The sequence below is a fragment of the Hemiscyllium ocellatum genome, chromosome 2 (assembly GCF_020745735.1).
Source record: "Hemiscyllium ocellatum isolate sHemOce1 chromosome 2, sHemOce1.pat.X.cur, whole genome shotgun sequence".
NCBI classification, from domain to species: domain Eukaryota; kingdom Metazoa; phylum Chordata; class Chondrichthyes; order Orectolobiformes; family Hemiscylliidae; genus Hemiscyllium; species Hemiscyllium ocellatum.
The window spans coordinates 40196806-40212390 of NC_083402.1; the positions used below are offsets into that span (position 1 = coordinate 40196806).

The window sequence follows — 15585 nt, forward strand, 5'->3', positions numbered from 1 at the left end:
TTTTGCCAGGGTTGGATGATTTGAGCTATAAGAAGAGCCTGATTAGGTTGGGGCTGTTTTCCCTGGAGCATTGGATGTTGCGGGGTGACGTTATAGAGGTTTATAAAATCATAAAGGGCATGGATAGGATATTTAGACAAAGTCTCTTTCTCTGGGCTGGAGGAGTCCAGAAGCAGATGGCATAGGATTAGGGTGAGAGGGGAAAGATATAAAAGGGACCTAAGGGGCAATGTTTTCATCCAGAGGGTGGTGCATTTAAGGAATGAGCTGCCAGAGGAAATGGTGGAGGCTAGTACAACTGCAACATTTAAAAAGCATCTGGATGGGTACATGAATAGGAAGAGTCTGGAGGGATATGGGCCAAGCACTGGCAAATGGGACTAGATTAGGTTAGGATATATGGTCAGCATAGACGAGTTCAACCAAAGGGTCTGTTTCCGTGCTGTAAATGTCTATGACCTGAAGTAAATGTTCACCTTGCATAATCAAGTGACGCTCTGAAGAGATTGATGCAGCAAATAAATAAGTGTTTTCAAGATATCACTCATTTTTCTTTGCTGTCCATTGATCTACAGGTATTTGGATATGCTGAGACCTAAATTATGGAATTGCAGTGCCAAAATCTTCTCTGAGGATGTCAGCAGACTGTTCCCCATCTGCTTTGATAGAAACTCATTGCAATAAAATTTGACTGAATGGTTTAATTGTTGTTTCATGTAAGATGAAGATGGTGAAGGATGCAAGAAGGGCTGGCAAGAATTCTCAAAGTGAGGAATGAGGTCACTGGAATCACAGAATTAATTCATCCCTCGCATCACTTGCTGCAAGATATTGGAGTGGTCCCTATATACCTGCTACCTCCTCACGTGTTTCCTAGTCATCCAAATATTGAAAACTTTTTCAAATGCAGTCTTTAGTATTGAATGAAGTTCTGCAGGATTCAGCACACTACTTTGATGTGTGGGTTTCTTTGTAGGGAATCACTAGAACTGCCGAGGTGCTGAAATACTTGTTTATGCAGCTCAATGGTATGCTCAAAAATTATGCTGGCAAACACACTCTCAAGTGGCTTAGATTTGGTAGAATTATTGAAGGGATTATTCCTGATGAAGGGCTTTTGCCCAAAACGTTGATTTTCCTGCTCCTCAGATACTGCCTGATCTGCTGTGCTTTTTCAGCACCACTCTAATCTTGACTTATTGAAGGGGTACCATGAGCCACATTTAAAGAACATCCCATATCCTGCAGCAGTCAATCTGCCCGGTAGAAGGGGCAGATATTAGAGAGACAGTAAAATGTTGCAGGATTAATGCATGATGACAAGATGTTTAGGTATTATTCAAGATCACTAATTACTATCTCCTCATCAATCATCCTCCAAATTCTTTCCCTACTGCACAGACCTCTAACATCTGTGTTTGGCAATGGTTTCCACATGCAAAAGTCAATGTTTTGTCACGCCATGTAGAACTTCCCAGCAGCTGTGTGGTCACACTCTTTGGAGAGAATGTTGTTCCCCATACTTGTACAACCAGTTCACACCTAATTGATCGTTACTTAATATATGGTGTGGAGGGGCCGGTGTTGAACTGAAGTGTTCCCCCGAATCGAGGGAACACTTCAGCTGTCAAAGACATTGAACCTTTGATCTTCGGGTAAGTATCCTCCAAGGCGGCCTTAGAGATACAAAATAATACAAAATCACCAAGCACAAACTGATAGCCAAGTTCCATACCCATGAGGAAGGCCTCAACCGTGATCTTGGGTTCATGTTGTACTACATGTAACCACCACCACCCCACCCCTCCACCCCCCCAACCCCTCCCCCTGCCCCCCCCAACCCCCACCCCCACCCCCATACCGTCCTGTGCAAAAGCTTCTTTACTGTTACATTTTGACACCATCACCTTGGAAATTTGTTATCTCTCTACTTTAATTAGTTTTGGATTATTTGTTACTTTGGTTAGACCCTTGTCATGCGACATATATTTATTATGTTATTAGAACCATTTGGTTTGTCACCAGCACCATCACAGTTTTTTATTATCTCTTTTCCATAATTAGTTGGATTATAGGTCATCTCCTCAATTACTATTCAGCTGTTGACAGCTGTCTGACACTTTTGATCACCTGCAAAGACTTGTTATTCAGCCAGTTGACACTCCACTCACGTTATTTGTATTTATCTTTTGACACTCTTAATCACCTGGAATTATCTTGGCATTATCTTTCCACCTATAAATTCTGTGCCTGTGCACTTCCCTCCACTTCACCTGATGAAGGACCAGTACTCTGAAAGCTTGTGGTTTCAAATAAACCTGTTGGGCTATAATCATGTGACTTCTGACATTACTTATTATATCCACTACCTATCTCTTGTTTCATACATTTCAGGAATCCTTTCAAATATTATTAGGTGATAACATATTCCTTCTTAAATAATTCAATATATAGAATTAAAAAAAAACACAAAATGACATTTTCCTTTTCATTTCCTTGAACAATGAAGTTCCATATGTCCTTTTTCCATTATATCTAATAGTTCCTTAGATTTTACTCTTTTCTTAATAAAACAATCAGATAGCTAACTGCTGCTGCCCATCAATCTTAATTCAAAAATGCTTCTTTGTTTCCAAGCTACAATATTAGTCTTTATTTATTCACACGTTACGTTAAGTGTACATCATCCCAGATAGTGACTTACCAATGCACAGACAATAGTTATTATTGCTGAATTCTTTTTTAAATAGATATTTTTACTGAAAATTTAACATATTTTTACAACTTTACAAATAAATAAAACCCAAGTATAAACATTGATATGCAATTAAATCTTAAATAAATAATAAACAAAAATCTATCAAACAGAAAAAAGAGACACCGAGAGAAAAAAAAACTCAACTAACTACTAATCTAACCTACAAATAACCAGAGTGTATAATTAAATCTCTTACATTATTCAGGGGAAAAGAAAGACAGATAACACAGAACTTAAGTAGTGAGATACATGCTCGGAACGTGTTAACATCAAATCATAACAAAACCCATATTCGTGCGGGATTCCTCTCCTAAGAGGCCCCGGACCAGCCAGGTTTGCCATCTCAATTAAATAAAAGCCCTTATTAGGATGGCCGAAATATCTGTATTTGTGTAATTCAAGAAGGGCTGCCATATTTCATGGAATAATTCAGTCTTTTGGTACACCATATTTGTAAGGAAGTCAAAGGGAATGCATTCCATGATTATTCTGTGCCAATTCGTAAGTTCGGGGGGGACCCTCATTCACCCAGTTTACCAAAATAGTTTTCCTTGCACAGAAAGAGAGAATAGAAAATAATTTCTTCCTGTGCATATCCAGGGAGAGTAAGTTCGAAAAGCCAAAATGGAGAGATACTGGATCCACTCTAATTTCTGTTCCTAAGATTTCTGTCAGAGCACTTGCTACTTTAGTCCAATATCTACGGATCTTATGACAGGTCCATAAGCAATGTACAAGAGTGCCCAACTCTACATTACATTTGGGACACATTGGCAAAATTTAAGGCAGGAGCATCTCCAATCGGTCCGGTGCTATATGGGCTCTATGAAGTATCTTCAACTGAATGGCCTGAGTTCTGTTGCAGATGGAGATTTTTCTGGCATTTTCCCAAATGTCGCTCCACATTTCTATTGAGATTTTCAGTCCCAAATCCTGATCCCATGTTTTAAGCAGATTGTCCATATCTTCCGATACTTCATCATGTAATAAATGATAAATAGTGCTGACCGAAGATACCCCCATTGGCCATAACAGTCTACGTTCTCTGTCTGATTTATAAAGACTATCTAATAGCGTAGTCGTCTTCTGTATGTAATCTCGAATTTGGAAATATCGAAAGAGATCACCATTAGGTAATCCGAATTTCTGACGCAGCTGTTCAAAAACCGTCAGGACCCCTTCTTTAAACAGATCCCCTAAACAGGAGATACCGCTGGATCTCCAGAGTTTGAAAGTGGCATCTGTAAGCCCCGGTTGAAATCCCCGTGCTCCCACTATCGGAGCATAGGGGGACGTTTTATGTGAGTTGCCCTCATTTTGCCGCATTATATTCCAAGCTTTAATTGTGTTTAGTATTATAGGGTTTTTACAGTGATCCGTAATGATTTTCCTCTTGTCTGAAAACAAGAGCATTTTACTTGAGAAGCCTCGATGTCCAGCCAGATTGATTGTGCGTCAGACAAGACCCAATCGGCTATGTAGCTTAATAGGGAACTTAACTGATATTTCCTAAAATCTGGAAAATCCAGTCCTCCCCTTGCATGTGGAAGCTGTAGCTTCTTCAGCTTAATGAGAGGTGTCTATGATTCCAGATGAAGGAATCCAGCCAGCCATACAATTTGCGTAGTGCCAGCCTCGGCAGCATCACCGGAAGCATTCTCATAGGGTATAGGAGACGGGGCAGGACATTCATTTTAATTAGTGCTATTCTGCTTAACCAGGAAGTTGGAAGGTCTCCCCATCGCTGGAGGTCCTGTCTTATCCTTTCCAGTAAATGCACAAAGTTAGCCTTGCATAGCTGGCTAAATACTGGGTTGACAAAAATGCTTAAATATTAGAAACCTTCCAGGGACCACCGAAAGGGAAAGTGAGATCCGTCCAATAGGTGGGATATACTAGCAAGGCCACCCATTGGCATAGCCTCCGATTTTGAAAAAATAATTTTATAGCCTGAAAATGTACTAAATATATTAATAACTTGGATTAAGCGAGGCACGGACATCAGGGGATTACTGAGAAATAGAAGAACGTCATCTGCATAAAGGGTAATTTTATGTTTACCTGTACCAATCCTTGGGGCCATTATATTAGGGTCAGCCCATATAGCTTCTGCTAGTAGCTCAATTATTAGCGTAAATAGAGGATATCCCTAACGGCAGCCCCTATCCACACTGAAGCTATCCGAGCCCAATCCATTGATAACCACAACTGCTTTGGGATCAATATACAGTGTTGAGACCCATTTGGTAAACACCTTTCCAACGCCAAACCTTTCCAATGTGTAAAACAGATATGACCATTCAACCCTGTCGATAGCCTTTTCAGCACCTAATGAGACTACACTCCTGATACCTTTCCCTGATGGCAGGCTTGAATCACATGCAGAACCCTTCTAACATTATTGGATGATCTACAGCCCTTAATAAACCTCGTCTGATCCTCCTTTATGATGTGTGGCAATACCCTTTCTAGCCTCAATGCTAACATTTTAGAAAGGATTTTAAAATCTACATTTAGCCAGGATATTGGTCTGTATGAAGCGCAATCTTCTGGGTCCTGAATAAGAGAGATATTCGCCTCTTTCAGCCTGACTGTATGAGTAGTTATACATGTCCATAAGTGGACCAGCCAATATTCCTGCAAATTCTTTATAGAATTCAGCTTGAAAGTTATCTGGGCCAGGTGCCTTACCGCTCTGAAGTTGCCTAGTTGCGTCAAGTATTTTTTGGCTGGTTAAGGGAACATTCAGCACCGATACCTGTTCCGAATTAGGTCCAGAAAGGTCAGGTTTTAAAAAAATGACTGCATCCTCCTAGCTCTATCTTCACAATCCTGCGATTTATATAAATCAGAATAAAATTTTCTAAAGATTGTGTAAATCCTTTTATGATCATGAGTCAGAATACCCGTACTTTCCTTGATAGACATAATAGTTTGAGGGGTCTTTTCTTCTTTGTGAGAAATGCTAAAATCTACCAGGTTTATCGCCAAATTCATATAACCATTGTTTTGCAAATAATATTTCCCTCTTACCCGAACTGTCCTAAGGGCCATAATCCTTTGCAATTTGATAACAGAAGGTCTATCAATATATGCTGTTTCAGCTGCTTTTAAGCGAGCTTCGAGCAGACGCTGTTGTTCTCCCTTTATTTTTTTCTGGGTCGCTGAGTATGAGATGATCAAACCTCACGCGTAAGCTTTGATGGTCTCCCACATCATTGATGGGTTGCTCGCCGTACCTAAATTAATTTCTAAAAAAGTTTTAAATTCTTGAGAGAAGTACTTTACAAATTTACTATCTTTCCTCAGGAAGGGGTCCATACGCCAATGCCAGGGGGATGTCTCATTGTTCCTCGCCTTGATTTCCATATATATAGCAGCGTGATCAGAAATTGCTATACTGCCTATTTTACAGGATGATATGGAATTTTAAAAAATCTGTCCTCAGCATGCTGCAAAGCTCCAGTGAATTACAGCACAAACTGGAGGAACAACATCTCATCTTCAGACTAGTCACTTTACAATCTTCTGGGCTCAATATTGAGTTCAACACCTTTAAACTTGAACCCATTCCCACTCCTTCCCTTTCTAGTAGCTTGACTTGTTACATTGTCTGTTACCATGTCCTCTCTCCCGTCCCCCTAATCCTGTGGGACTGTTATTCTTTCCTGCCTGGCAGTTGGACACACCATTGTTCTGCCATTTTCATACTCCAATCACTTAATCTGCACCACCGCCCACACTGCATAAAGGCTGCCCCCTCACACTTCACTTTAGCTGTGATGTAGAGTCATCTAGACTCGAAACATTAGTTTGCTCTCTCTGCATGGATGCTGTGTGACCTGCTGTGATTTCCAGCATGTTTTGTTTTGTGCTCTTTGTAGTCAATTATCAAAATCAGTGGAGAAGTGGTTAAACTTATCAGCCCCAGTAACAGGACACTGATGGCCTGGTTAAAATACGTGTGTACCATATAATAGGAGATATGGCTGTAACAGCCCAATAACAAAGAAAAATTAACGTTGAAAGCAGAAGAAGTTTTTGCAGGAAATGCAGACGTGACTAGATGAATGCAAGCTGCTTGCGAACTTCCCTTCAAATAGATCCAAGAAACTGATTTGTGGTCTCCACATCACATGTACTGCAATTGGATTCCAAAATTAGCCCAGCTTACCTGCTGCCCTCTAACAGGTCCAGCAATTGCTGATGCTCATTGCTCAGGCTGATGCTGCCTTTGTCATCGCCTTCCAAATAGAGCAAACAATAACAGCAACCATTATAAGCAAATGACGTGTACTGAAGATAACCAAGTGAGAATATCAGAAGGAAGTGAGCCAAAATCTGGAAACTCTTCTGGCAATCCAAACAGCAAAAAGCAGACAGAAAACATGATCCAAATGTTTACAGCTGAATGCAATTTTACATAGAGTTTAAGTGGCTCCAAGTGACCAATCCCACGAGGTTTGACTAGCTTGTCCAGCACCAGACAGATTGCATGACCTTTTGGTTAATATGGTTAAATGCATCAGAGACCTCCAATTTTCTGTATTCATGAAGCCTCTGTCTCTTTGAGGTGTGAGTGTGAGAGAGAGAGAGAGAGAGAGAGGCAATGGTGCAGTTGTAATTGTAAATAATAGATAATGCACTGCTAAAGTACTTTAGCTCAAATGTAACCACTCTTTCGCTTGGTTTAACTTGATGTGGTGTTTTGCTAAAATTGATACAAGCAATATTTTATCTCTAGAAGTATGCTTCTTTATTCATTTCTCATGCATTGCAATAATGAGTAGATATTAAACAGTACTAACCAATCCTAATTTAATCCAAAAACTGCAGAATACAAAAGTAATCATTGTAGAAGTCAATGGAAAATTTATTGTTATCCCATTTGGTTACTTGTAGCGGATGAAAATGGAATCAAGCAGTGAGAGACTGCAATAAGCTCTGTGAACCAAGTTAGAAATCAATCAGATCAATGAAGTATTACAAACAATACTCATTATGCTGTCAACTCATGATCTCCTTCTATACTGTACAATTGAATCAACTGAACAGATATTTTTATTCTTAATACGTAATTCTGGGCTATTTTAAAAATAGAAATAACGTCATGTCTGGGCTGTTCAAATCAAAATGACAGCAAGCTGATCTCCAATATGTCTGAATGCCAACCTATGCTTTGCTCCCTAAATCCAAAAATCCAATCTTACACCGAGCAGTACTTGTGTATGTCTAGCACTATTCAGAATACACCACAACAGTTATGCACTCTTTTATATTGGTAACAGATTTAATTGCAGGAAGAGTTTTTTCATCTTACCATATTCTCCAAGTTAGCATCATGTATATATTCCCGCAGAAGCAGAATATCTGACTCCAGTGAATGCCTTATCTTGTTAGCCACAGTCAGTATAAAAGTGTTTGGTCCACTTCTGCGCTTCTGTAGTTTGTGGCTGTCACCATAAGTCTTTGAGATTCCAACTGATGGTGTGACTCGGGAATTCTCAATGCTAAGAAAGTGAAAAAGAGGACCAAAACATGTTTCAATATACTCTTCTTTGCAACAGCTCTGAAACATTAATAATACTTATCTTGAACAATTTAAAACAGTAAGTCATAAATGAAAGTTGCTTTATATCATGTTTTACAAACTCTCAAAGAGCTTAAGAACATAAGAAATAGGAGCAAGAGTACGTCATCTGGCCCCTGGAGTCTGCTCCACATTCAATAAGGTCTTGGCTGATCATTTTGTAGACTCAACTCCACTTATGCGTCCACTCACCATAATCCTTAATTCCTTTACTGTTCAAAAATCAATCTTTGCCTTAAAAAAACACTCCATGAGGTAGCCATTGGGCCATTGTACAGGGAATTCTAAAGATTCACAATCCTTTGCAAAAAGAAGTTCCTTTCCAACTCAGTCCTAAATCTGCTCCCCCTTATTTTGACGTTATGTCCCCAATTCGAGTTTCACCGAACAGTAGAAACAACTTCCCTGCTTCTATCTTATCTAGCTTCACAGTCAACAAAGTCAGTTTGAGATATTGTCACAAGTATAATGTGGGAAAACGTATCAGGCAACTTGTGCAAAGTATGGTCTCACAATACAAAGGAGGTAACAACCTGGTTTTGTTTTTGTAATATTCATTAAGAAATACATGTTGGGTAATACATTGGAGGACTCACTTTTTCTTCACTATAAATTTGCACATCACACCAACCCAAAGCAGCAGGCAACTCAGTTTAAGATAATTTAAATGTGTCAGATGAGATTAAATAGTCTAGTCCCCAGGTTACTAAGAGTACTACTCATAGAGTCATAAAAGATATCCAGCACGGAAACAGTACCTTCGGTCCAACTCATCCATGCCAACCAAACATCCCAGCCCAAACCAGTCAAGTTTGCCAGCACTTGGCCCATATCCCTCGAAACCCTTCCTATTCATATATCCATCCAGATGCCTTTTAAATGTTGTAATTGTACCAGCCTCCACCGCTTCCTCTGATAGCTCCTTCCATACACACACCACCCTCTGCATGAAAATACTGCCCCTTAGGTCACTTCTACATCTTTCCCCTCTCATCCTAAACCTATGCCCTCTATTTCTGGACTTTCCCATACCTGGAAAAAAAACATTGTTCATTTATCCCATCCATGCCCCTCATGATTTTATAAACCTCGATAAGGTCACTCCTCAGCCTCCAGTGCTCCAGGGAAAACAGCCCCAGCCTGTTCAGCTTCAAATCCTCCAACCCTGGCAACATCCATATAAATCTTTTCTGAATCCTTTCAACTTCCACAACATCCTTCCAATAGGAAGGAGACCTGAATTGCACACAATATTCCAAAAGTGGCCTAACCAATATCCTGTACATCCACAGCATGACCTCCCAACTCCTATACTCAAAGCTCTGACCAATAGAGGAAAGCATACCAAATGCCTTCTTCACTATCCTATCTACCTGCGACTCTACTTTCAAGGAACTATGACCCTGCATTCCGAGGTCTCTTTGTTCAGCAACACTCCACAGGACCTTACCATTATGTGTATAAATCCTGCTCTGATTTGCCTTTCCAAATTGCATGACATCACATTTATCAAAAATAAACTCCACCTGCACTCCTAACCATTGGTCCATCTGATCATGTTATCATTGTACTCTAAGGTAACTTTCTTTGCTTTCACTCCACCTCCAATCTTGGTGCCATTGGCAAACTTACTAATTATACTTCCTATGATCACATCCAAATCATTTATATAAATGATGAAAAGCAGTGGACCCAGCACCAATCATTGTTGCACACCACTGGTCACAGGCCTCCAAGCAGAAAAACACCCCTCTACCACCACCCTTTGTCTTCTATCTTTGAGCCAGTTCTGTATCCAAGTGGCTAGTTCTCTCTGTATTCCATGAGATCTAACCTTGCCAACCAGTCTCCCATGGGGAACCTTGTTGAAGGCCTTACCAAAGTCCATATACATCATGTCTACTGTTCTGCTGTCATCAATCCTTTTTGTTACTTATTGCTAAGTCAAGGTTGATATCTACAAAGCTTTGCATACATACAGCACGTTATAATCGAGAAATGATCTTTTCGTTTCATCCATTTATGTATTTAATATCATTTTTGGTGCTGTGAAGTATTTTTATTAGTCATTCTCAAGATATAGGCATCACTGGATAGGCCAGCATTTATCGCTATCCCCAAATGATTTGGAGGAGTTGATGGTGAGCTGACTTCTGAAACCAATGCAGTTAATTTTATGCAGGTACAATCACAGTGCTGGTAGGGAGTGATTTTCCAAGGTTCCACATCAGGATGGTCAGTGGCCTGCAGTGTTCCCATGTAGTAAAAGTCATGGGTTTGCAACATACTTTTGAAGGGGTTTTGGTGAGTTGTTGCACTGCATCTTGTAGATAATACCGTAGTGTGCAACACTGGTGCAGAGAGTGAACCTTGAATGTGTCAACTGGGGTGCCCATCAAGTAGACTACTTAATCCTGAATTTTAAGCTTTTTCAGAGCTGTTGGAGCTGTCTGAAAATATTCATTCATCATGCTCCTAACTTGTGCCTTCACAATAGTGGATAGGGATGAGAGATCAGGAACTGAATTTCTTACAGTCGAATTGACCTGCTCATGTGTTTACGTGGCTCATCACGGTATTTCTATGGCTGGTCCAGTTCAGCTTCTATTCAATGCCAACCACAGGATGTTGGTGGTTGGGTATTCAGTGAAGTTATTGCCATTTAATGTCGTGGGGAAATGGTAGATTCTTTCTTGTGAAGGTCATTGCCTGGCACTTGTGTGATGCGAATGATAATGCCATTTATCAGACCAAGACTGAATGCAGTCCAGGTCTTGTTGCGTTTAGACACAGAATAGGAAGTATGTGATGTCATGAAGAATGTTGAACCTGGACATTATACAACCATCTGCAATTATCCCCACTTCTGACCTCGTGATGCGGGACATTCATTGGTGAAGCAAATGCTTGAACCTAGAACACTACTTGGAGAACTCCTGTGATGATGTCCTGAGACTCACATGAATCACCTTCAACAACAACAACCACTTTCCTTTATGCTAATTATGACTCCAAAGAGCAGAGAGTTTTCCCTTGATTATTATTGATTCTGGTTTTGTGAGGGCTCTTTTGTGTGACGCTTGTGTGAAATGCTACCTTTTTGTGAAAGTATTTAGCCCTCACTTCCTCACTTGAATTCAACTCATTTGATCATTTTTGGACTGAAGCTGATTTGGGAGATGGCACATGGCAGGGTGACACTAGGCACACAGACATACAAGATGGTCACTGAACCATATGTTGGCCACTTGACACACAAGATGGCCACCAGACCACAATATGGAGAAAGACAGCAAAGCAAACACAGACACAGCCTAGGGCACCAGAATACCAGCACAATGCACTCACAACCTAGTTGACTAGTTTAAGGCGGGTGAGGCGGAGAATAAACATGAATAGCATATACTGCCTGCAAAAGAGTCTGGGTCCAGCCAACACCTTTGATAGAAAGGCTAACAGTTTGATACGAACCCAATACAAAGTGCTAATAGCCAGGGCTGCATTAATCGTCCTTCTCAGGAAGAGCGATTAGCACCCATTACTACAACAATGGACTTCTGCGCAGACATTGAAACTAACAACAACCACGCTGAAATTTACAAAGGCTGCGTTGGAACTGATAATGACTGCACCAAAACTATCAACAATTCTGCAATGTTTACAATAAACAAACTATGACCTATTATATTACAAAATGTATAAAAGTATCTTGAGCTGTGCTCCGGATTGAGAGAGGACATGCAGCTGACCACTGTGCTGTTGGTGTCATTCTCTCTCCGCAGCTCCAGTATTTCCTTGTACAATGAATTCTGTTGTTGAACCCCGACTCTGACTCCGAGACTGGTGATTTTCCCCATAACAATTGGTGCTGCGAGGAGAGCTCATAATACTGGTGCCCTTGTCAAAGGCCACAATCAGGGAGCAATGGTGAGAACCAATTTGTACCTGCAAATGTGAAGAGTCAGACTGGGCCAAGGACACAGTTTAAAAGGTATACCGATTGTAATGTCCAACTCGCTACAGTACTGAGTTAAAAAAATTAGGTGCATGTCTGTGGAGAATAAGCGTTAACTGTATTAACTGTTGTAAGAATTTGCTGCTTGTGTTGAAATAGCCAGAGGACAAGGTCGTGCCTGTCTCAAAGACCCCGCCCTACATCAATTGTTCAGAGGGGTAGGCTCCGCACGCGGGCGTTGGGATTTGAAGTGGGAATTGAGGCGCCAAGGACACTAGAGTTGTGAAGCACAAGTGGCAAAGTCAGGTAACTTTGAATTCTGTAGGGGCAAACAACGCAGACTCCAGTTAGAGTTTAGGTTAAACGCTAGGTGCAGTTTTTACTTGTAATTTCCAATGTGGTGATGAGGAGGAGCTGATCGCTCTGACCAAGAGTGAAACCTCAGAGGAGCACATGTTATCAAGGCGGGGTGCGTGGACACTGTGAGTAACCGTGATACCCTGTCAATCCGTAATAGAATGACAGAGCTTGAATATTGGCTGTGGCTGGGAGGGTAAGGAGTCCCACTGGTAGAGAGCACACCGGGCTAGAGGTAGGTTTCTGGGTCTATCGGAAGTGTTGGGTCAGTGGAGGTGGCCGGGAGGGTAGATGAGTCCTGGTAGAGAGCACACCTTATTGAGCCAGCATTCCCAGCTGACTGGTAATTACCAACTAGTAGTGGGGGTCAGGAAGGTAGAGAAGTCCCACCAGTAGACAGCACACCTTCCTAAGAGGCTGCTACGGCAGTCTGGGACAGTATTATTGGCCAGGGGTTAGAGAAGTCTCCACTGGTTAGGAACACTTTACTGTTGGTGGTATCTGGGGGTACACAATCTGCTAAATGGCAGATCAAAGTTTTAAGGAGGATATTGCAGGTTCCCTTATTGAGATGTACAATACAGACAGACAAGGATTGACAGAGAAAATGAAGAAAAGTGGTTGGGATCCATCCCAGACATTAGCACAATAGAGAGAGTGGATAGGTAACCAGAAACGGAATAACGCCAAAAAGATAGGGGTAATGTTAGCACCAGTTAGCAGGCCAAATTAAACAATTGAGTGCTTCCATGAGTAGATGGAAAAAGGATTAGGAACAAGGTAAAGTGCTGGAGGACAGAATACAAGAGTTGGAGTAGGAGCTGAGAAGGGTGCACAAAAATTCAGACGTGGATTCGCTTCCTTCTTATGAGGCCATCCAGTAGGACCAACTGCTCCCTCTGTTGGACGAACCGTGCAAGAGTATAACTTAGCGCTAGTTACTGGAGGAGGAACAGACTTACAACCCAAAGCGAATTATAAACCCTTCACCCCAGGGGAGAAGCAGCAGATTATGACCTCCCTGAGCAAACTGCAGCCCCGGAATGCAAACACCAGGTTTTGGCCAGAGCTGGGTAGTGTATGGGTAGGGCATCAACTACACCTGAGGAACATATACCAGCTGTTCCGGGCAGCTTGCCCAGCGGACAAGTGGAGGCAGGTAACTGGTGGACATGATGCCACAGCAGGCTGAAACTTTAGGGGAGGATGGTGGACACATGCCGTTGCCCTTACAGCTGAGATAGATGCCTAGCAGGCCCACTTCACCGACTTTAAAAAAAAAATCCAGAGGGTGCTAGGAAATGCTCCCACGAACTGGAGCAAGATCATGACTACTAAGCAACTTAAAGGGGAAGGAGCCTCTAATTATGGGGAATGATTATTTAGGGTCTATCAGGAATGCTCAGGGCAAGCGAACCCAGACCAGGGGGACAAGGCATTCATCCAAGCTGTTAGAGATGGGCTCCCTAGCATCCATCATGAAAATGGAAGTAATAATGTCCCAGGATTATGATGATCTCATTGAGTGGTCTAGCATGGTGCAAGAGGCAGAAGCTCCTGCAATAAAGGCAAGACCTGACAAAGCAGCTCACCAGAACGGAGGCGAGACCAGAATAAAACTGTCCTGCCACAACAGTGGCTGACAGGGACACTTTTCTAGAGAATGTAGGGTCCCACAAGCAGGGAATAGATCAGGGAACAATGTAAAATACTGCAGCCACTACAAAAGAATAGGACACATAGAAGCAGCGTGCTGGGAAAAGCATGGGGCACCTCCAAACACTACCCGGAACACCGCAGAACCGCGGGAGTCCTAAGGTCAATAGAGCTGACAACCAGCTGCCCCATTCATGAGGTTAAGGGAGAGAGGTGAATTTACGTGCCCGCAGCAATAGGAGGGAGGATATGTGAAATGCTAGTACAGGAGCAGCTGCATCTATCACAAACATATCCTTACCCCACACAAATAAAATGATTCACTTAATTGGAATAGGAGGGGATAAAACATCAGCATTTTAAACGGCATGGCCCCCAAACACAAGATTTTTACTGTTTTAGACATAGCCAACGGGTTCTGGTCTCACCCATTACACCCTGAGTCCCGGAATAAATTTGCTTTTATAGTAAGGAACAGGCAGTACACGTGGACTCGCCTGCCACTAGGGTTCCACAACAGCCCCACTGTTTTTCACAGGGTGATGAGCAACATTTTGAAGAGAGTAGGTTTACCAGAGGGTAGCACTGCCTTCCAATATGCAGATGATATCCTAATTGCCTCAGAGTCCGGGTCAGGACACCAGGAAGCTTTATGTCTAGTACTACAGGAATTAACAACCGCAGGATTAAAATTTAGCCCCACTAAGGCACAGATTGGCAAAACCCAAGTCTTATACATGGGGCAACTTATATCCCATGAACTCAAAGAAATGCCCAGCAACCTCAGGAAGGCACTCCAATTGATGCCACAACCTGCCACTGTCAGGGGAGTCAGAAAGGTCAACTACAGTCGGAGCTTTATACTCGAGTTAGCAAAATTGGCTGAACTGATCCAGAGATTAACTAAAGGGGGAGGCACGATGGCTCAGTGGTTAGCACTGCTGCCTCACAGCATCAGGCACCCAGGTTCGATTCCAACCTTGGGTGATTGTCTATGTGGAGTTTGCACATTCTCCCTGTGTCTGCGTGGGTTTCCTCCGGGTGCTCCGGTTTCCTCCCACAGTCCAAAGATGTGCAGGTCAGGTGAATTGGCCATGATAAATTGCCTGTAGTCTTAGGTGAATGAGTCAGAGGGAAATGGGACTGGGTGGGTTACTCTTCAGAGGGTTGATGTAGGGCCGAAGGGCCTGTTTCCATACTGTAGGGAATCTAACCTAATCTAACCTAAAGGAGGCAAGCCCACCTTGGAACCTGTAACCTGGGGGCTAG

General features: G+C 42.0%; 1 protein-coding gene across 7 annotated transcripts in view; it reads right to left on the minus strand.

Annotated features, from left to right (window-relative positions):
* arhgef28a (Rho guanine nucleotide exchange factor (GEF) 28a) overlaps nucleotides 1–15585 on the minus strand; it is a 447370-nt gene that overhangs the window by 311297 nt on the left and 120488 nt on the right. For all 7 annotated transcript variants that reach the window (XM_060836132.1, XM_060836104.1, XM_060836122.1 and 4 more), the window contains one exon: nucleotides 8079–8268. In XM_060836132.1, coding sequence (XP_060692115.1) covers nucleotides 8079–8268 — 190 coding nt within the window. The remainder of the gene's footprint in view (nucleotides 1–8078; nucleotides 8269–15585) is intronic.